The sequence below is a fragment of the Panthera tigris genome, chromosome A1, assembly GCF_018350195.1.
Source record: "Panthera tigris isolate Pti1 chromosome A1, P.tigris_Pti1_mat1.1, whole genome shotgun sequence".
Classification (NCBI taxonomy): domain Eukaryota; kingdom Metazoa; phylum Chordata; class Mammalia; order Carnivora; family Felidae; genus Panthera; species Panthera tigris.
Window position 1 is genome coordinate 115,548,694 of NC_056660.1, and position 22,557 is coordinate 115,571,250.

At 44.9% G+C, this 22,557-nt stretch overlaps 1 protein-coding gene across 5 annotated transcripts in view; it reads right to left on the reverse strand.

The window, feature by feature from the left end:
* NRG2 (neuregulin 2) overlaps nt 1-19,171 on the reverse strand; it is a 184,799-nt gene extending 165,628 nt beyond the window's left edge. For all 5 annotated transcript variants that reach the window (XM_042985257.1, XM_042985253.1, XM_015535638.2 and 2 more), the window contains exon 1: nt 18,439-19,171. In XM_042985257.1, coding sequence (XP_042841191.1) covers nt 18,439-19,171 — 733 coding nt within the window. The remainder of the gene's footprint in view (nt 1-18,438) is intronic.
* Nucleotides 19,172-22,557: the final 3,386 nt, after the last annotated feature.

A 22,557-nucleotide genomic window follows, 5' to 3' on the forward strand; every position in this document is an offset into this window, starting at 1 on the left:
CACTATCTCTACTCCAACCACACTAATCTCCTCATGGTTCTGTAAAGACATCTTGCTTGTCCCTACTTCTGCTCACATTGTTCTTTTGGCCTAGAAGCCTTTCCCTTATCCTCCTAAATCCCAAAAACCTATTCATTCAAGACTGACCTCCAGTCCTAACTCTGTTCCAGAAAATTTCAGCCCCCACTGATCTTCCTCATCTCTGAATTCTTTAGTCTATTTTCCCTTTTTGCAATTATTACATATCTTTGTTTTATGTCGCCTGCTATGGATTCATGTGAATAGGACATCCTCAACTAGCCTGGAAACCTCTCAAGGGCAAGACACATGACTACTAGAACTCTCTAGCATCCTTCAAAGAAAACAACAATAAAGGAGCTAAACTATATATCTATTAGCCAACATTTGGTGACAAACTTGCCTCTCCCTTTCTTTGGGAGGCAGGGAGTGAATGAGAATGGGGCCTCCTACACATCTAGCTGATCTTATACGCTGTGTTCACAGATGGTGTGGCAACCCTACCTGGGGGATTTGCCATAGCCAAAAAGCCCACTCTCTCTGTTGACAAATGTCAACAATCCCTGTAATGTAGGCTGCCATATGGTTCACCCAGTTGTGTAGCAAAATTGGTTTGTATGGACAGACCAAGTAGGCCAGCCCTATGGAATGGAGGGAGGTCACCTTGAGCTAGCCCTGCCGAAAACAAGCAGGCAGAGTCCCCAAGGACAAGCCAAAGGTCAAGCAGAGGCAAAACCCACATGCCCTGATGCACCTGTCAACTGAATCTACCCCTCCCCTGGAATCTAAAGACATGGGCCCAACAAGTCCCCCCACCTCAAGACTCTTGAGACCTCCTTAGAGGAATCCACAGCTGGACAAGGGCAGAGAAGAGGTTACACTGCCTTCCCTGCATGGAGACAGCTGTCCAAAGTCAGAGTTTAACTTCTGTTTTCACAGCATCTGGTCCTGAGGGCCATTAACAGTAAAACATTTTTATCATGGAGCCAGCTGTCCTAATTTAGGAGGGCACACCCCATTTTTGATCAACTATTTATCATTTTACCCATTTTCCTTCCTTTGTGGATTTCAAAGGCAGAAAGAGGTCAGGCCCCCATCATCTTCCTAAATTGCCCCAATCCCTCCCATCCAATTATCACAATCACAGACTCAGGGAGTCTGCTCGGATTTGATACTCAGAAAGGAATACAGGGAAGCACAGCTTCAAGAAAGAAATTCAGCGCTCCAGACATCCAGATTGTCCCTCAGTCTGGGATTTAGCTAAAATTTTCAAAGAAAAGCTATAAACCCATGCAGGATCTCGTTTGATGCCATGCCACTTACCTAGTTGGCTTGAAACACTCTCTCCTCCCCAATTCTCACAGCTGAAGAAGAAACCAGCATTTGTCAGCTCAAAACAAAGCCCAGGGTGTAAGGACAGGCTGCACAAGGTCACAGAGAAAGCAGTGGGCTGAGACTGGACCTGGGAAGGCCGATTTCCAGGAAGGGCTCTCATCATTTAAAAGCAAAACAACAACCGAAAACCTGACAATGCCTGAATAGTCTCCTCTTCTTTGACTGAGGACACAGCCCAGACTCTCCTCCTGGCCACCTAAAAGAAGCTTCTGTCGCTTCTGACAGCCTGATTTTTATGGCAGTTCTGCCACTCACTTACCACCAATCACTCTATCCACATCCTAATGTGCTAATGCCCCCGATAACCCCCATAGTAGCTGCTTTGATACTCAAAGCAGAAAGCTCTGAGTATCAAGAGGACCTTGGATGTATCCTTTGTGATAAATAGGCCTTCTCTTAACTTTGGCTGATTTTGAACTGGCTCTCTCGGCTATGATCTTTGGGAACGGCACACGTAGGTACTCTGGAGTCACACAGGAGAAGAAATCATTTCTTCACTCATTTTCCCCTCAAGTGATATTTATGGAGATCCTGTAACATGCCGAGTACCATGAAAGTGATAGGGATACAATGGCATACGGAACAGCCAAATTCTCCTAGCCCTGAATAATCTGAGGTGCTTAGTAATAAGCACCCTGAATAATCAAGGTGTTTCCCATTGAGGCTAATAAAACACAGACTGTAGTCCACACATCAGAGATTTGGTTTTCATTGGTATAAACAGCAGCAGCAGTAACAGTAGAGTCCAATATAGCCCTGGGTAACTAAATCAACCCCCAATTTTCATCTAAAGCAGCTGCCTCAATCTGCTACTCTCGTACATCTCTGCCAACATATTGCATACCTAGGCCAATCTCCTTCCATGAACCAGACGTTTATTCTAATTGCCAGTTCTAATCGTACAGTAGAATCCATTCTCTCTTCAAGTCATCAGGCAGTTGTTAGCGACGTAACGTAACTAAGGCACACAAAAAAATAAGTAAAATACATCCTTTGCTGCAGTTCCATCTTACACTCAAGAAGCACATAGTCTAGGGCCGCCTGGGTGGCTCAGTCGGTTAGGCAGCCGACTTTGGCTCAGGTCATGATCTCGAGGGCCACGGGTTTGAGCCCCGTGTCAGGCTCTGCGCTGAAGGTTCCGAGCCTAGAGCCTGCTTTGGATTCTCTCTCTGCCCCTCCCCTGCTCGTGCTCATTCTCTCTCTCTCTCTTAAAATAAATAAACATTAAAAAGAAGCAGCAGCAGCAGTAGCAGCAGAAGCAGAAGCTCATAGGCTAGGGATCATACACAAATACCCTGCTTCCCTATCCGACCATGCTAAATGAAAGAATAGACCATTATGATTACAGAAGTGCTAACAACTGCTACAGGAACATAGAGGATGCCATGATTCATTCAGACTGAGGGGATCAGAAAAAGCTTTGAGGAGAAGTGGGCTATGAGCTGAACTTTGAAGGACGAGGAGGCTAGCAACTGACTGAGAAAAAAAGGAAAAGCATACCAAGCCAGGGAAACAAAATGCACAAAAGCATTAAGGAAGAAAAATGTAAAATGTGTCCTAAATTTTCAAAACGGCACATCCTGGCTCCGGCAAAGAGTAAGTGTGGAAGAGTGGGCTGCAGTCTTAAAGGCAAGTTGGGTCAAATTGTGGAAGGCCCTGCATGTCATGTGAAGGCGTTTTCACTTTATCCTATAAATGATAAGAGGCTGATGAAGACTTCTGGGTTGGGCAGACACAACTAATTTGCTTTAGAAAGCTAATTCCAGGAAAGGTGATAGAAGAAAGACTCTGAAAATGGGAAATTCCCTTTAGCAGCTACTGTGATAGTCTACGGGAGATACAAGTACCCAACTAGAGCATCATGAATGAAAAGACTTGTTTTGAAGAAACTTTGCAGTAGTAAAAACTGTCATGAACTTGACAATGTACTGGACACAGGGATGAAGGTAAGAAAGGAACCAAAGACAATGCTGAGGTTCCTAATGGCTTGGAAGACTAGATCGATGTTGTTATCTCAGACGGGAGTGTCTTTTACAACATAGGATATGGTAAGGGGATAATGAACTCGGTTTGAGGCATTTTGAATAGTATCCTTTGTTAGGACCTCAGCAAAATCAAAAGCAATGTCTCAAAGAATCTTTGCAACAGACAAAAGGCCCTTAATGATCTTAAGGTCATGCCTCCAGGTCCTTTCCAATCAAGAATAGGGATTCCACTAATCTCAAGGGTGTTGTCCCACAGCAGCCCACAGGGAGCTCAAGGTAGAGACAACTCATCTTGGTAAGATTTGAGGGTGTGGCTTTTGTCTAACATAGTGAACCCTGATAAGATTCATAGGCAGACCACACATTTTTAAAAAGAAGTGTACTAGCAAGAACACTGCCTAAAGGGGGCCAAGCACTACAAAATAAAAAGGCTTTAGACCCCCCAAACATCTACAGGTAGGAAGTAGACTGAGTGTGCTATATATAGTTTTAATTTTCTATATAGTATGATGTTTTGACATCTTAAAAAACCCTTTCTGTCTGGAGCGACTGCACCAGTCAGGGCTAGCCACTACTTAGAAATAGCAAAAGACTGTGTCAAGACTATGCCTTTGACATGCAAACTAACCACTTCAGAGCCATACTCTTCTACCTTCCCCTTAATCATCCCAGGACCAGGTACCAGGCAAGCAGGTACCACCCTTATAGCTTAGAGTCCACCAAAACTATTCAAACCAGCCAATCCTAAATAATTCACCCTGTCCTGAGTCTCTATTCCCAAGGAAATCCCAATAAAGTCTCTGGCCTAATACTTTCTGCACTTTTCTGTCTTCTGTCACCTGCCCCAACGCAGGCATTTTTTTTCTGTGACCCTATGTGGCATGTGGTGAGCCCTTCTCTAGGACCTGTGAGTATAGTAACCTTTGTCTTTTTGTGCCTCTCCTGTGTCTTCTCTTGTGGCTGCATCTGACTGACCATCACTTGAAAGAACGCTGAGTAAAGTCCTTGGCTGCAAACACAGGCCATGTTTTATGGAAAAGGAAGGATAATTTAGAGGGCAAAACCAGGAGCCTTTAGGGTAGAACCAAGAATAGTAGAGAATCATTCCCAGACAGTAGGACTGAGCCTACTCACATGCCAGGCTGGATTTCAGAACTGCTAATGGACTAGTGGCTTCGGTTGCCCCTCTTCCAAATGGGAACATCTACCTTAGATAGAAGGCCAAGGAGACATGACAGCTAAATGTGATGTGAGATTCTAGATTGGATCCTGGACTAGGAAAAGGCCATTAGTAAGACAATTGGCAACATTTGAATAAGGTCTATAGATTAGTTAATAGTATTGCATCTGGGGGGCCTGGGGGGCTCAGTTGGTTAAGCGTCTGACTGTTGGTTTCAGCTTAGGTCATGATCTCACATTTTGTGGGGTCGAGCCCTGCGTTGGGCTCCACTTTGACAGCATGGGGCCTGCTTGGGATTCGTTCTCTCCCTCTCTCTGACCCTCTGCTTGCTCACTTTCTCTCTTTCTCTCTCTCAAAATAAATAAATAAGCTTTAAAAAATAGTATTACGTCAATACTATTATTCATTTCCTGGTGTTGATAATTTTGCATGGTTGTATAATTTGGGGAAGCTGGGCAAAGGAGAGTCTTTGTTCTTTTTGCAACTTTCTTGCACATTTTGAATTATCTCAAAACTTAAAAATAAAGTCACTTCAAAATGTTTAAGTATTACCAATTTCTAAAAAGGGGCAACTATGGCAGTTACCCTACATCAATCCCAGCATTGTAGGGCAGTGGGGGGGGAGGTTGAGGGGAGTCAGATAAATTGTTCCTATAGTTCACTTCTTCAAGTCAGGAGGAACAATACTCAAGTTGTTGTACCTAAGGAACTGCTTTAGAGAAGCATCATCTGCACATACACTTGATTAAGAGGATGAGATCCTGGACCCTGAGCCTGAGTCTAAGCCTGAGTCTGGTACCATAATAGATGAGCCTTTTTGAAGGAGTAAGATTTGGGGTGAGGATGAGTGTATTTTTCATATAAATGGTTTGTGACCAGAAAGCAGACTGTAGTGGTTTCAAAACATATCCACAAAGTCTTTGACAATCCTTCCACCAAGAAACAGTCTAATTCTGCTCCCCTTGAACCTGGTCAGGGCTTAGTAACTAACTCTCTTCTAGCAAACAGAATGTGGCAGAAGTGACTTCTGAGGCTAGATCATAAAAGACAACTCAGCTTTTGCCTGGCCCTCTCTTGGGATGCTCCCAGGTAAGGTCCCTGGCCCATAACCCCAGCTAAGCTCCCAGATGAGAACGGCCAGCAATGGCTTCTAGACATGTCAAGAGGAAACTTTGAAGTGACCCAGTCTCTGCTACTGTCTGACTGTTCAGCCACCATGTGACCAAAAATTACATGAAAGATGCTAACCTCCTAGCTGAGCCCAGTCAATCCCCAGGACTTTGAGAAATAATGACAACTGTCGCTGTTGGAAGCCACTTCATTTTGGGGTGATTTCTTATGCAGTAATAGATACCTGAAACAATGTGCCACAGGCAGGTGGAAACTGGGACTCAGAAAAATTAAGCGACTTTCCCCAAGCTCACATAGCTAGTAAGGAACAGAGCCGGGATTTTAATAAATATCAGTCTGAATCCCAAACTGTTTTCTTTCCACTAACAACAGACATGTCAAAAACAGTAATTGTGGCTAGCCTGCATCGAAGGTTTCCTCCAAGCAGGCAATTTTCTAAGCACTTTATGTGGAGTAACTTACTGAAACCTGACCCCAACGTCACGTGGTAGGTGTTATTATTAGCCCCATGTTATAGTTGGGGAACCGGGGGCAAAAAGAGGTTAATGAATTTGCCCAAAGTGATACAGCTAGTAAGTCACAGAGCCAAGATTCACCCTTCAAAGTTGGCTCTGGAGCATGCAGTCTTAACCACTATGTGATATATAGTTGAAACTTTCTTTTTCTTTTCTTTTCTTTCTTTCTTTCTTTCTTTTTAATGTTTATTTATTTTTGAGAGAGAGAGCATGAGAGCAAGCTGGGTAGGGGCAGAGAGAGGGAGACAGAGGATCTGAAGTGGGCTCTGTGCTGACAGCAGAGAGCCCTATGCAGGGCTCAAACTCATGAACCGTGAGATCACGACCGGAGCTGAAGTCAGATGCTTAACCGACTGAGCCACCCAGGCGCCCTAATATAGTTGAAACTTTAGAACAGACTACATACATTGAGAAGAGAACCAGGGACAGCCCTTAGGAGCTGTATCCTTATAAGACAGTCAGAAGAAGACCCAGTGATGGAAAAACATGAGAGGGATGTAAGAGGGGAAGGAACCAAACACTATGTGTACAACATCGCTGGAGGAACCCATGGCAGGGTCCACAAAGCAGCTTCAGTCTTTAAAGGTGAGTGGGTCAATAGCAATCCAGCCATGACCCCTTCCCCAAATTCACAGTTGTCAGTAACAAACTCTTCCAACGCAAGTGATCTTTGAACCGTAGAAGAGAGAGTAACATTCATCCTCTGAGACGGGAACAGAAGCAGCACTATTGCCCTTTTCTACTTTGCTCTTACAATGACAACATTCACCCCTCCTCTGGACTGACTAGGTGGTTACTTAACTTCAGAGATGAGAAAAGTCAACTTGTGTACTTACTTTAAAAAAATATGGTTTGTGAGCTTGGCCCAGTGAAGACCATCAAACCAACTAGGACCTTTTATGCACTTGATGTGATTGATTCCTTCACAGACTGAATCTAAAACCAATGCCTTTAACGTTTACTTCTGTACAATAAGCTCTGGGCCTAAGGCTCATTCACCAGAGGCCCTGAGGCTGTGATACCACACAGAAGAATCAAGGAGCCCATGTTCAGTGTGGGCAAAGTAGAAGTGGGGCCGGAGGGTGGCAGCGGGAACTGGCAGAGGTGAAAACAATATTCCCAGGGGAACTAGTCTCAGCTCCAGCTCCCATTTGCCCTCTCAGATGAGAGCATAACACGCACAGCAGAAACCTACTCAGATAATTTGCATAATGAGAAACAAAGACAGGAAGCCCCTCCCAATCTGGGGGCCCTCCATGTGCCTCCTTCAACCTACAAGTTAGATTCTTTCCCATTGGCAAGAAGTTTCTCTCAGAGGTGGTAATGTTTTGCTTGGCCCACAGCATGACTACCTGACTCCGCATCCTAGGTTCTTCTCAGTATTGGCCTGAATCATTTGGGCCGAGCCCTGGGAGTGCCATCTTCAAGGATGACTGTCAGTACTTGGCCAAGACACTTTAACATACACGTTACTAGGAGGCCCCATGCATGTCACCAGCCTTTTTGGAAAAAGCATTCCCTTTTGAAAATGACACTTGCAAGTATGGGAGAGGCTTTCTTGGAAAAACCCCATGTTTTGTCCAAAAGAACTGGACCTGAAACTCCACCAGATTTGTCATATGTGATTCCTCCCTCACCGGTCCCTATCCCAGGCCTTGTTCATTATCTTCTCATTAGGCCCATCAGTCCTAACGTCCAAGAAAGCATTGGAAAGTTTGCACTAGAAATTTCCGGCAACTTCTCTGGTTCTTGGGAATGGGGGCTGAGGAGTGGCACTTACAATGATGACAAAAGCAGGTGTGACAGCAGACCCAAGCAAGGAGCACCAAGGGCTCTCAGAAGCAAGGAGCACCAACAGGTTCTCAGAAATGAACCCACATGAATGGACTACGAAAAGGAAACCAACTAAGAGGAAGCTGCCTTTGGAAGCCCCAGTGTCCTTTGAAAGAAGCTCTTCCCTTGTGGGCTTTAGTTTCACTCTGTGACAATTGGATCATGTTGTGGGCTGAGACTTGTTTCTTCCTTTTTAAAAATTCTTCTTTTTATTATTTTCCCTCTGAAATCCAATCAACCAATGACAATACTGGGAAAGTTGCACTGGCTACAGCCTTGCTATTCTTTTTCTCACTCCGTGATAGGAAGTGAGACATGACAGAGCTCCTTAATCTATCTGTTCCATCCTGACTGGTAAATAAACTCTCCTCTCTGAAACCAAACTTATTCCAAAAGAGAGTCATCAATCAGGCAGCGCTTGTGATATTCATCACTGGCCTAAGCAACTGTGGTGAGGTACTCTGCTGAGATTATACTTATGGCCACAGGTACCAGTGGGAGGGATTGACTTGAGGAAGCCGCGTGCCATAGCCCTGTGCAAAGTGATGACTAGTGATCCTTTGGCACTCTGAGCTAGAAGAGAAAAACCCTCTTGAGACCCACCCCCAGCCCCCCGCCCAAAACATCAGCCAAGCAGATGTGGAAAAAAATGGTAATGGTATTTCAAGGAAATGGTAAAGGATGAACATGCCAGCAGGGCTCCTGGGTGGCTCAGCTGGTTGAGTGTCTGACTTTGGCTCAGTTCATGATCTCATGGTTGGTGAGTCTGAGCCCCACATTGGGCTCTGTGCTGACAGTGCAGACCAGACAGAGCCTGCTTGGGATCCTCTGTCTCCCTCTCTCTGCCCCTTCCCTGCTCATGCTTGCGCTCACGCGCACTCTCTCTCTGTCTCAAGCTAAATAAATAAACTGAAAAAAAAAAAAAAAAAAAAAAAAGGATGAACATGCCGAAGAGAGACATGAAGAAACACTGAGTTTCCCCTCCCCAACCTTTTAGGAAACAACTGTGATCTAAGAACCAGTCCTAGCCTTCAGAAGCCCTCAAGCTGCCTACTAGGCAGAGAGGTACAACAAATTGTAATTTGTGGTCTCCGCTTACTACAGATGACGCCTGGTCATGCCTCTTAGTTCTTAAAATATTCAGCCTGAAGCATGAACATGTCAAAGTAACTGAGTGAAACTGGACATTCCAGTGAGAAACCCAAGTGGGGAACATCCTAAAAAGTCATATGGCAAGTGAAACTGGAGAATTTTTTTGCAGAATGCCAACTAACCAAAAGACAGAAAGGAAACACAAGCCAAAATATTAACACGTGTGAGGAAAACCACTTAGTCATAATTCTAAAACTCAAGAAAAGAGAATTACCTGCAAGAAAACGAAGATACTATAGATTACAAAGGGGAAGAAAAGTGAACAGAAATATAACTGAGAACCCAAATTCTGCCCTTTATCAAAATGTCTGAAAATACTTTCTATGATTGGTCTAGTCTGAGTTGTCATTTGAAGAACCTTGAAATTTGTCTAGGGCAAAAGTGGCCAGTAGAGAAAGCAAAAAGGATCCACTCACTCCCTTCTTTCTTGGCAATAGCCATTAATCAAATATTTGTCGTATGTTAACTTACTTCCCCCAAAGATCTTACAATCAGGCGAATAGATAAGATACTGACCCATCAAAAGGTAGTCAAGAATGCATGGCATTAAATGATACGTGTCATATGCATGGTACAGGTCATAAATACTAAAACTCTAAGAAAATAATAAGGAATACTTGAGGTTGGGGATGTGTGGTCAGCCCAGGATCTGAGGGTTAATAATAGCCAAAAAATATTTAGAGGAAGAAGGCAAGGTGAGGAATCTTTGTCCTACAAACATTTAAGGATCTACGATTCATACTTTCATCAGGTTCCACACATTAATCAATTAAGGAAAATTAAACCCCCAAAACTCCAAAAATGCCCCCTGTTACATGACCACACCTGGGCAGCCCCTAGATCCACACCAACTCAGTGCAGAAACAAGGAAAGACAGAATATGAATAGTGTAGTGTGAAAGCATCCCCAATGCTGGAAGCCCCCAAATCAAAGCAGGATGAGTCAGGGATCTGCTCTTTTTGGGCGGGGGGAAAAAAGAAAAGACACTGTCAGCCATTTTCCAGGGACTTTCAGCAGCTCCTCCTAATAACAGCTAAAACCAGTGATAGTCAAAGAGCAGGCCTGGCAGGACTCCAGAACCTGGACCCCACAAGCATGTTGAGATTTTGAAATGCACATTTTGGAGTATGGATCTCAGTCATTGTCATCCTATTTGTGAAACAGAGAAAAGCAGTATCTATCTGTGGGCTTCTCAGAATATTGATCAACAGAGATCCATGGATACATCAAGACTGATGGCCTTGTTGGGACCTCCGTAGAACCAGCATGAACTTCCCTACAGAGAGACCACACACATAATCCCTTCTCTTCTCATCACCTCAACCAGCCCTACCCAGTGACTCTGTATTGAGATAAATAGGGACATCTGGGTTAAAAATACAGTGCTTGGTGAAAATCTCCCCCTTGCCTGCCTGCAGTCTGCTTCTAGAACTGAAAATTTTCACTTATTAGTTGTCCTGCTCACATTGATCTCATAAGATTTAGTTAATAAGTAATATTTTTTAACATTTATTGGGTGCTGTGCTAATCATTCTACATGTATTATCTCATTTAATACAGCTATCCTATTAAGTGCTATCACTATCCCCATTTTATAGGAAAGTAATTTGCCCAACATCACTGAGTTTGAAAATGTAGAAGATGGTTTCCAAACCCAGGTCTGTTTGGTTGTAAAGCCCAAATTCTTAGTCATTATACCATACTTAGTAGAATTTTTATTTTTTTAAAGGAAGGGCATCTATGAAAAACTTTCAGCTAACATCATACTTAATGGTGAAGGTCTGAATGCTTTCCACCACGACTAGAACAAAGACGTTTGTTCTCACCACTTTTATTCAACATTGTCCTTGGCAGTGCTAGCCGGTGGAATAAGGAAAGAAAAAGAAATAAAGGCAAACAGGTTAGAAAGTAAAAAGTAAAACTGTCTTTTCTTCACTGACAACATAGTCATGTACACAGAGAAAACTCCTTAAGAAATCTACCCAAAAAAGTTACTAGGAATAATCAGTGAATTTATTAAGGTCACAGGATACGAAATCAATATTTTAAACATTATCATCCTGTATGCTAGCAATTAATAACTGGAAAACAAAAGTAAACAAAAATACCCTTCACAGTAGCATCCAGAAAACCTGAAATACTTAGGGATAAATTTAACAAAATACGTGCAAGACCCATTCACCGATGACCACAAAACATTACTGAACTGCTCTTAACGTTCAAATACTACTTGCGTGATTGCAAATAAAGTCTTCAGCCTAGCATTCAAAACAGGTGAAAATGTGACCCTCATCTCCCTCTCCAGACCCTTTCTCCAGTTCTCTTTTTCATTCTGGTTATTTTGCATACTACAAATATGCCCCTCTGCTGAAGAGAATGGTGGCTCTCTCTGCATGAAATCCATGTAGTCAATCGATTGGTCTCTATCTCTAAATCACCCCTACCTCAACTATCCCTGGCTATTAGAATCCCATCTCAAACTACTTCTCCAAGAAACTTTCTTTAATCCTCTAACTGAATATGATCTTCTTTTCCTCTAAGATGCTTCCCCTGCTCCCAAAAGCACTATGCTGGTATCTTACGGCATTTATCATATTCTGGATTGAACTGCTGCTCTATCTTTGTACTTCCAGACTGTAAACTCCTTGATGACAGGAACTGTGTCTGATATAACTACCCAGAGAGTACCTAGTTCTTTACACAGAGCACACATATAAGTATTTGTTGAAGCAAGCATTTGAAAGATGGAATTGAAACCAAGCTCTCTTAGTAATACAACCTCAAGAATACCAAAATGTATCACTGTCACAATCGAATTAATGATGTCCTGACTGTCCTGGGGACTGAACCAGGTATTTAGCCATGTGGTGACTTTCCTCTCACTCAGTTCTGAGGAATGTGAGCTCAGTTTGTCTTCTGTTAGTCGGACCAATAGCAAGATCAAGACCAAGTAAAACATCCTAGCCTAGAGGACAAAGACAGATCCTCAGTCTGAATAAACAGATCAGTGAGGGAAAGAGGAGGGGGGAAACCGATGTCATCAGCACAAGGCAGGAAATCTATGAAGACAAAAGAGAAGCACTAAAGATTCTGTTTCTGAAAAAAGGATAAAAAGCGACCTGAACGTCACATCTTGGGGGGCTGTGTTGCTGTAGTATACGGAAGTCTCTCGGATACCTGTGCCTCTGCCACTCTGGACACATCTGCAAGGGTAAATGGACTATTAACTGCCTCCAGACCACCCCAGGAGGCAAGCAGCATGGCCAGGTCCTGAGCAGAGGCACAGGGAGGAGCTAACAGGCTCTGTCCCAGAGAAGGTCCCTGGAGAGGTAACTTGGCTCTCACTGCAAGTACAGAGTGGGAAGGGAATGTTACTGTACAATGGAGCTCATATACCACACTTGGCTAGAGGCAACTCGCCAGAGAAAGAAGGCTCCTTAACTGAGCCTCATTTATAATTATCGAAAAACATCACCGCTGATTAACAGCAAATGCTCTTAGTCAACATGAATCTCTGTCTTTTGACCCCAGATTGGCAAGAGCTCCAAGCTCTTTGCCTGAGTACAGCATGTCCTCTTTCAAGTCATCCTGATGCCTTTTAGTCACCCTCCGGGCTCCTACAGTTGCTATAGCCTAACATGGAGCTCTAGTTCACCAAAGATTTACCTGTGTGCACTGATGTTTTTAAAGGAGGCCAATTTCACAGACTTGTCATAATTTAGCACTTCCACTGGTTAATTCACTTACTTTCCCCAGTTTTCCAACGTGTTGCCTATATCATCTCTTGAAATTCATAAACTGACTTTATTTTTAAGTGCTAATTCCAATAAGTGAGTAGGAGGGGAAGATTAATTCACTAGAAACAAGACAAAAATCCCCATTTCACATACCTTTGAAAATCTGGGGGGAGTTTTTTACTTTTGGTTCAAATTATACTGCCACCACTTCAGACCTTGAAAAGAAAGACCCCAGAACAAGTTGTGGAAGACTGCACAGGGGAAACTTCATTGATATTAACATTCCTTTTCCAAATCAATGTGTGGAATTACCAAATGCCACTAAACCAGAAGGATTGAGAGGGTTAAAAACTTCCACTGTTGGATTTCCATATTTGTTTTTTGCTTACGTATTCGAGTGGCAATTCCCCGATCCTCTGAAATCTCAACACTACGTTCAAATTGGTTATCTTAAACGTACTTCAAAATAGTATTCAAGTGGCTAGTCCTAGAATTTACCAATTGTACAGGAATACAGTCAAAATCAAACTCTTCATTAACAGCTGAAATCTTCGACTTGGCTTCTAAATGAAAATCAAAGCAATCATGCACTGTAGAGTTTTCTCTTTCCACATATGGAATCATGTGATTTCTCACACGGATTCTGTTGTGAGATTATCAAGAGTGTGAAACAGTAGGAATTGCTGTACCGGCAGAGCTATGGCCCTAAAGCTCAGTGGCAAATCTCTGCATCTCTCCTTTGAGCGTCCCAATTAAGATTCATCACAAAATTCACTGTCACAGAAAACTTCTTAAAGGCAAAGTATCTGGAAAACAATTTGGGATTTTCATTCCTGACCCAAGGGTTATATCTGCGAGGTAGGGTAGTGAATATATATATATATATATATATATATATATATATATATATACACACAATATATATAGGGTAGTGAATATATATATATATAAACACACAATATATATATATATATATATATATATATATATATATATATATATGGCTTGGGAAGAAGTTCCCATAATACTGACTTACTGGCAAAATTAACATTCTCCATCTTTTAAGAGAAAAACATGGCTTCTTTGACAAACATTTTACTTTTAGAGAAGTACACATTTCAAGAATATGTCATTTTTCAATTGCCTTAGGAACAGGTAGCTTAGAGGGAGACTTTTCACCACGTTTTTTTTTTTTTTTTTTTTTAAAGCCCAACATGAGCCTTGAACTCACAATCCTGAGATCAAGACCTGAGCTGAGATTAAGCGTCAGACACCAGGCACCCCATTCACCATATATTTGTATGTACTTTCTGGAATAAGGCATATAAATATTTTACATATTCAAAAAGCTAAATACAATTTTATAAGGAAAAAAGCTATTGATGCATTTACTATTAGGAAATAAAATGGAAATGTCCTAGATAATAAAAGACGGTAAAGAGGATTGGAACCAAGAAGTTAGTCACCTAGTTAGTTAATCCGCCACCCTCTCTAGTTCCCAAGATATTTGTTAACTCAAACTGTTAGTTGTTTTATTTTAGTTGTTTTATTTTCGTTGAAACAGGAGGGTGAGGGAGTGGTGATCTATTCTCCAAAAAGAAAAAAAAAGAGGGTCCTCTCCAGCAAGACCTTTATTCTTGACACTGCTCAAATCCCATTAACACTAATCAGCACAGTGATTAAGCACATTGTGGTTAAGTACTCTAGTTGATAACTACTCCTTTGGAAAAAAGGTTCCCATAGCGACAGGTAAAGGCTATCATCAAATTCAGCTTTTGAGACTTGGTGTCACAGATCAGAGTTAAGATTGTTTTAGTATTAATCTGGAGGCTTGCTTTTTTAACTTCACTTGACTTCATTCATTCAAAAGACCCTTAGGAGAGTCCCTCTATAAACCAGCACAGTACCAACATCAGGGACCAGGAGAGGTAGGAGAAGGACCTCATAGATAAAATATGATTCCCACCGCCAAGAATTACAATCTGCTATGGAAAGCAGCCACTGAAAGAACGAATGACTTTATGATAGTAATGCTACCCCTAAATCTATAACCAAGCCTTGTCCTTACCACCATGGATGGTCAGTTTCTAGTCTAGTTTCACTTTCCCATCTTCAAGCTGCAGCACAGCTGGGTTTCCAGCTGGCTGGGGAAGAAAAGATTCTTTAAATAAACAGCATTTTAAAAATATGCAGTCACTTTTGCTTTACCAAATTTTGTGAACCACCTTCCCCTAACATGTGAATCTGGATGTCAAATTAATTAAAAACTATTTGAAAGAATGTAAAGTGCTCCAGGAATACACCGTTTCCATCTTTAACAACAAAGAACACTACACATTGGAAGAAAACTGCAAGTCAGAAAGTTCCAAAGGAAGAATGATCTTTTTTTTTTTTTTTTTTGGTAACACATCGGCTGTGTCTATTCAACAAGGAAACAGCTTAAAAGCATACACATAGGAAAACAACAAGATAGGGTGTGATTATACCAAAATATATGCAACCATTGTTAAAAATGCAGGCCCGTTTGCAGAACAGGATGCCTTGTACAGAGCTGCTAATCTCTAAGTCTCCTTTCTAACTCTTTTTCATCTCCTTTCCACAGAAGGCATAGAAAACACCTCATGTATGCAATCTTAGAAATGCAAAGATTTTACTCAACTCTTTACCACCAGAGGTAGTAATTTTGGATGAATGATACACATGAGATCTATAAAAATACCCCTCTGACACATACTGTTATTGCAGCCAGATTTCACATGCTTCAAATCGATATTCTACAGTTGCGGTGAAATTAGCCATTATGAGGACCTTCTAGAAAGGGTCCAGTATGACCCCTCACTGATGCTACTGAGACATTTGCTAACTTTTAAGCTCAGTATCACTCTATATGGTATATTATCCCAAAGTCCTGGCCCACCAAAACACACCTTTCTAGATGATCTCCCCAGGAACCATACCTCTCTGAATCCAGACACATTCAGAGCTGGAACTGGCTAAACAAAGTAACAATTCAACCACAGTTGCTCAATATAACGGCCATGATGACAGTTTCTGAGTGCCAGTTTCCCTATTTTGCAATGGGCAGATCTGCTCCAAGGAGAAAATGTTCCCAATGACCCTGTGGCCTAGAGGGCTTTCTTTAGAGACAGAAAACAGAAAATGAATTTGTTAGTTATTTCCTGCTGAACACAAGGAAGGTGTTGTGGTTAGTTAGGATGATTTTGTTTCCTTATTTAATATACCATCACCAGTGCACGCTTTCTGCTTTCTTTAACCCCGTAGTCGAAAATAGGAAAATGTAGTCTATGCTCTTCTGCCACACGATCACCAGTTCCACAAGTTTCCTCTCGCAAATATGTCCTTTAATATCTAATCCCCTTGTATAAAGCCCCCCTCCCGAACTGACCCAGATCTATATGTTATCAACTCAAAGCAAAAATATTTGCATTTCTGAAGTGTTTACTTCCATGCTCATTCCTGCTCCTTGACAATTTGCAGTGTGGGAGAGCCTTCTCCTTAGCACGGATTGCAGTATCTTCTGGGCACTATACTACCCATGCCATTTCAATCATATGAGGTGATCATAAGCTCAAAGCAGACAACATTTCTGACCTCCAAATCCTTCCTGATCACACATTCAACTATTAAACTCTTAAACTCTCACTAAAACGAACAAGGCATAATTGTCAGGAGGGAAGGAGTAAAGGAGGAGGAGGAAGACAGGGGATTACCTGACAATCACCATTGGGTCTCAGTGGACCAGACTAGGGATTATGTGGTGATGTGCCCTGTGCATATTCAGGAGCAACTCACCGAAAACCAAAACAGAAGCTGTCCTTGGACAAGGTTCAATAAATGTTTTTACTATCTATTTCCCACTGCACAATACAGATCCACAGCTCCCCACGGGGTCTCAGATAAAATACTTAACAATAAAAAATTAACTGGTCTCAACTTGTCATCATAAAACATTTAAGACATTAAAGAGCAGTCAACAAAATTCCTCAGAACAATGTCAGAGAGAGAAACTGCTGTTACCACCAAAGTTTTTCCCTCCTTATTAAGATACTTCAAGATTCTTCTGATCAAAGTGATCACTGTTCAACATAATGCCTGGATATACTACCACCACTAAATTAAAATTTGTCTCCTGAAGGACGGCAGCGGGGGCGGGGGGGGGGGTGCTGGTAAGAGGAGGAAAGCTTCCAAAAGTCAAAGGCATTGATCTAGAAAGATAAGGGCAGCAAAACCTCCTATGAGCTGTTACACATTCTTTGCTTCTCAAAGCCTATCTAGAACCAATTGGTAAACTGGTAAACAAGCCAACTTCGATGGCCATCCAGGACATCTGTCACAATTCAGTGATTACACAGCTCAGAGTCACACAGCAAGCACCAAATTCAGCCTTACTTGGGACAAAATGAAACCCCAATATGAATAAGCACAAGATAAGCTAACACCAAATACTCCAGTATGGGGCCGATTTGGTTTGAAATACCTTACTGAGAAGTATTGGGTGCAGGGATAAGAAACAAAAGCTCTTAAACTGATATTTCTTTGACTTTTGTCATGGGAGACCTCCACTCCCACCTACAGAGACCTACAGATTTCAGTGTTTTGTTTCCAGTCACCTGCGTTCCTGTGCAGCGCCCAAAACCATGAAGATGAGAGACGCAGTCAACACATCCTGCCAGTAAGATGTCAGAGCTTGAACTTACAGCATTCAGCAGAAGTAAGTTACTCTCTTTCACTGTCATCACCATCAACAGACCTAGTGAAATCTCCCAGAAACAGCCAAGAGAGGTGTCTGCTCGATGGTCCTGGACGTTAAGAGAAAGCGTGCTAACTGCTTAGCAAAGACGGGCAATCACAATGGAGAAAACACCCGAGCCACATGGAGGACGGAAAACAGTAGCATAAAAAGTCCAACTCTGTCTGCGCCAGCGGTGTGGATGAGCAGAACCCGGAGCCCAGGAGAGGAAGGAGGGGGCGGGGGCCATCATTCCCTGGGAGAACTTGTAAGCGGAGGCCTTCACAAGCTGGGAGTCTGCCCGGCTGCTCCTGCAGACCCTCTCCAGCCTGAGCAAGGCAGGCCCATGGGAGCAGAGCGGGCAAGGCCTCCGAGGGTCACTCCTGACTCACTGAGCCTCGGGCCAGCACCGCCCGGACTTCTCCGTTTTTCCTGCCGCTACTGGGCTATGATGGCAGCTTTCCAGCTCCACTTGCCATACATCAGCCGCAGATCGCTGCTGGCACAGGCCAGCTCCTTCCCCCGCCCCCCACCCCTGGCACACTTTGAGCCCGATCCTCCTTCTCCCCAACCCCAACCCCCTCACCCACCCGTGCCAGGCGCCCTGCCCAGGGGCGGCCCCACCCCCCAGTAGCCCGCCGCTGCCAGGCCTTGGGCACCTGCAGCACCTCTCCGCCCCACCCCCATTCTCTACCACCTCTCCCCTCCCCCCTTTCTCTAGCAGAGGGAGGGGGCGACTCACCGCAGTCAGTGCACAGGATCTTGCCCACCTCTTTCTTGAGGTTTTTGCCGTTGGTGTCGATGGGGGCAAAGGCCGTCTTAAACACTAAGGGCTGCTCCGTGGGCTCCAGGAAAAAGATGTAGCGCTGGTTCCTTTCTAGCGGCGCACAGGAGCCCACGCTGATCACCTGCTCGCGCTGCAGACCCCCGCTCCGGAGCGGCCACTTGTCCAGCACCTTTACCAGCGCCACCCGACCCGAGGCGGGCGGCTCTCGGGTGCTGTTGGAGCTGGAGCCGCCGGCCGGGGCTAACCCCTGTACCTTGCCCTCCACCACCACGGGTGCCTTATACGCCTGGTCCTGCACCGACTTGAGGCTAGGCGAGTAGCAGGCGAGCGACACACCGAAGAGCAGCATGGAGAAGCCGGGGGCCGGGTCGCGCCTCATGCCGCCGGCGGCTGCGGCTCGAGAGCGGGCGGCGGCTCTCCGGGCTGCGGGGCTGCGGGGCTGCGGCTGTTGCGGCGGCCGCGGCTCTGGGGGCGCAGCGGGACGGGAGATGCTGCTGTTGCTGCTGCTGCTGCTCCTGCTGCTGCTCTCGCTGCTGCTGCTGCTGCTGCTCCTCTCGCTGCTGCCGCTGCTGCTGCCGCTGCTGCTGCTGCTGCTGCTGCCGCTGCTGCTGCTGCTGTCGCTGTAGCTGCTGCACCGAGCCTTCTCCAGTGGCGGCGGCGGCAGCGCTGAGCAGCAAACCTGCCGCATCTGGCCAGGCCATTTGGGGGGCTCCGCCGCTCCGCCGCCGCGGGAGGGGAAACAGAGCCCGCTAGAAAACCGGAAACAGCGTAACGTTAGCGCCTCGTAGCCCTCCACCGGCAGCCCGGGGAGGCGGCCCAGCTAGGGCAGGGGGCAGGCGGCAAGCGGGCCGCGATGCGCAGCGCGGAGCCGCGCGGCGCTCCCACCCTGCGCGCCAGGACCTGGAGGAGGATGCGGAGAATAGGACGCCCGCCCACTTGCTCTCTCGCGCCCCCTCTACCCCCGGACCGAGTGAGGAGCGCGGCTTCTGCAGGGGAAGCTTGGGACTGCACTGCCTTAGCGCCCGGCTTCGGGGCCCGCAGGGGCGCGGGAGGAATCGCGCTACCTTAGCTCTTGGGATTTATGGGCAGGACAGTAGGGCAGTGTGTGACGAGAGGACGGAGTAGAAATAAAGGATTCTGGCACCGTCCTATGAAAGTGGGAGTGGGACACAGGGTGTGCCCCTGCCTTTTGGCCATCAGCTGGAGCAGCCAGGGAGATTTCCACGCGAGGTGTGGCGGGCCAGCCCTCCACCTCCTGGGTTGTCCCCTTCCTTGGGAGGACCCTAGAGGCCGGCCCCTAATCGACCCCACGTGTTCGGCCCTGCCAACGCCTAGTGAGCTCTAGAGATTTGAATTGAGGTGGGGAAGGATTCCAGTCCCATCATTTTTGGAAAGAGTTAGGGCTACGTGGAGTCTTGTCTCGGCATCGAGGACACCTAACGCCACCAGGGTGGTGGCTGGGAGTGGGTCCATTCCCAAGACTCTGGGCTTTCTGCAGCTGCTAGTCAGGGCCAGGCGCTGCACAACCTCATCTTCTTTTAAAAAAGCTGTTCCCTAAGGGAGGTAGGGGGCTTCTCGGGAGCCAGCTTGAGAGCCAGAGCCTGTCAGGGCCAGAGGCTGGCTGCTCCATAGGAAAAGGTTTCTTTGTAAAAGTCTGATGCTTGCAAGAGGCAGAAGGGTCTGGTCCACTGGAGCCGGCATCTGATTTAAAAAAGCAAATCCAGGATCCATTCTCCTCCTATCAATAAGGATCTAGTTTTCAATACCCAGCTTATTCTTATATCCTTGAAGGATGTGGAACTCAGGAATTCTACTCAAGTCTTAGAGAATTTTACCCCTGCCTGGGCCCCGCAGGAAGCCAGCCCAGGGATGTCTGGCTTAGGCTTGGACGGCTATTCTGGTAAGGAAGGATGGAGCTAAACCTTCCCTAGCTGTCGAAGAGACACCTCAAACTTAATATATCCAAAGCCAACAGTGTTATTTCTCCCACCCCACTCCAAACTCGCTATAGTTGTCAATGGCAGTATTTTATACTTGGCCACCTGGTCCCTTCAAATAAGTCCCTTGGTCTCCCCTTATTTTCCCTCATCCAATCAATCACCAAGTCCTTCTGCTCTACCTTTTAAAAGATCTCCAATGTATCCTCTCCAGCCCTGCTGTGAATGCCTGAGGTCCAAGTGCTCATCATCTCTCACCTCGGCTACCGCCACACTTCCTAACTAGTCTCTGCACCCTTTGCCCCATTGCCCTCCTCCAGTGCTACCACCGTCAGAGTCACCCTTCTAAAGATGAAATGTAGATAGGAGTTGGCCATGCCACTGCTCAGAGGAATCAAGTCCACAGACTCTTCAGCATGACTCTTCATGGGCTCCCTCTACCTAACCAGCTCTGTACGCTGGGAGCCAACCCATCACCCCAGGAATCCTCAGCAAAGCATGCTGTTTCTTGCTGTGCTTCCACAGATAATGTCTCTTGTGTCCAGAAGCCTTACCTCAAGCTTGTCCATCTGGGAAACTATTCTTTCCCCAAGGCCCAGCTCAGCATTATACCTCATCTCTCCCTTCCTCACATCTACCTCCATCCCCAGCACCATACACATAACATGATGGAATTAATCCCTTCCTCTTTCGTGTAACCATGGGCCTCATACATATTACTGGATGGCACCGACCTATACTAAAAGCAGCTGTTAGTGGGTTTGCATTAGGCCCATTAGACCAGGCACCTTAACGGCAGGGACTATGTCCTATTAGTCTCTGGAGCACTATAACACAGTGGCTGGCATAGAACAGAGATCAGCAAATCTTCAGTGAAGAAAGGAGGGAAGGAAGAAAACAATCTAAAGTCAGCTCTCTTAAGAGAGCCAGTCTTGTTGGCCCCTTCAATGTTCCCCTTTATATTTTCGTAGATCACGATCTCCCATGTCACAGAACGTCACTGTAAGGAATATTGCTAACTTCACTCTCCTGTTTCTCAGTGGACCACCCAGTCCCAGGGAGGAAAAGGAACTTACTCAAGATCACACACAGCCGGGACTGTACTGAGACCTCGGTTCCGGAATCCAGAGTGGTAAAGAACTTGCGCTCTGGGGTCAAGCAGAGCTGGGTTTCAAATCAATTTTGTAATTCACAAACTTTGGGATGAGCCTGTTTTTCTCTCTAGGCCTTCGTTTCCTCATATGTATAATGGAGATCATCATAGGGTTTACCCCATAAAGTTGTTTCATTGCTCGTTATATACTAATATCCAGTTGAATGGCTCCTCTGTGCCAAACACTGAGGCACACTACGGGCCACTGGATATACTGCAGGGAACCAAACTGACACTGTCCCTGCTCTTAAAGCCTGTACTGTTGGGAAAAGCAACAGTAAACAAACAGACAAATAGGTAACTAATTGCTTATAGAGGTTTGTCTCCTGAAGGAAATAAATAGGATGAAATGATAGGGAATAATGGAAAGGTGAGAGGGCAGGTAAACTTGGATACTAGAAAGCTTCTCTGAGGAGATAACACTTAAGCTGACAGAAGGATTTGAAGGATGTGGATTATATGCGATAATAAGTGTAAAGTGCTTAGAACAATGCCTGATACAGAGTAAGTGCCAAAATTAATGTTGAATATTACTGTTAACTTTCTTATACCAGTGGTTCCCAACTTAGAGCTGAGAATCTCTAAGTGCTGTGTAGTTAATGTACACTTGGACTTTCTGTATATTAATGGGTACAATTCAACTTTCAATAGTAGATGCCACCATGATGAACAAAAACACACATCCTCTTTCCTTTTTTCACAGACCCATTTTAAAGTATAACAAGACAGGGAGAGCCTGGGTGACTCAATCAGTTGAACGTCTGGCTTCGGCTCAGGTCATGGTCTCATGATTCTTGAGTTCGAGCCCCATGTCAGGCTCTGTGCTCGCAGCTCAGAGCCTAGAGCCTGCTTCGGATTCTGTGTCTCCCTCTCTCTTTGCCCCTCCCCTGCTCGTGCTCTGTCTGTCTGCCTCTCTCTCTCAAAAATAAACGTTAAAAATAATTTAAAGTATAACAAGACATTGTTAGGTATGAAGAACAGTGG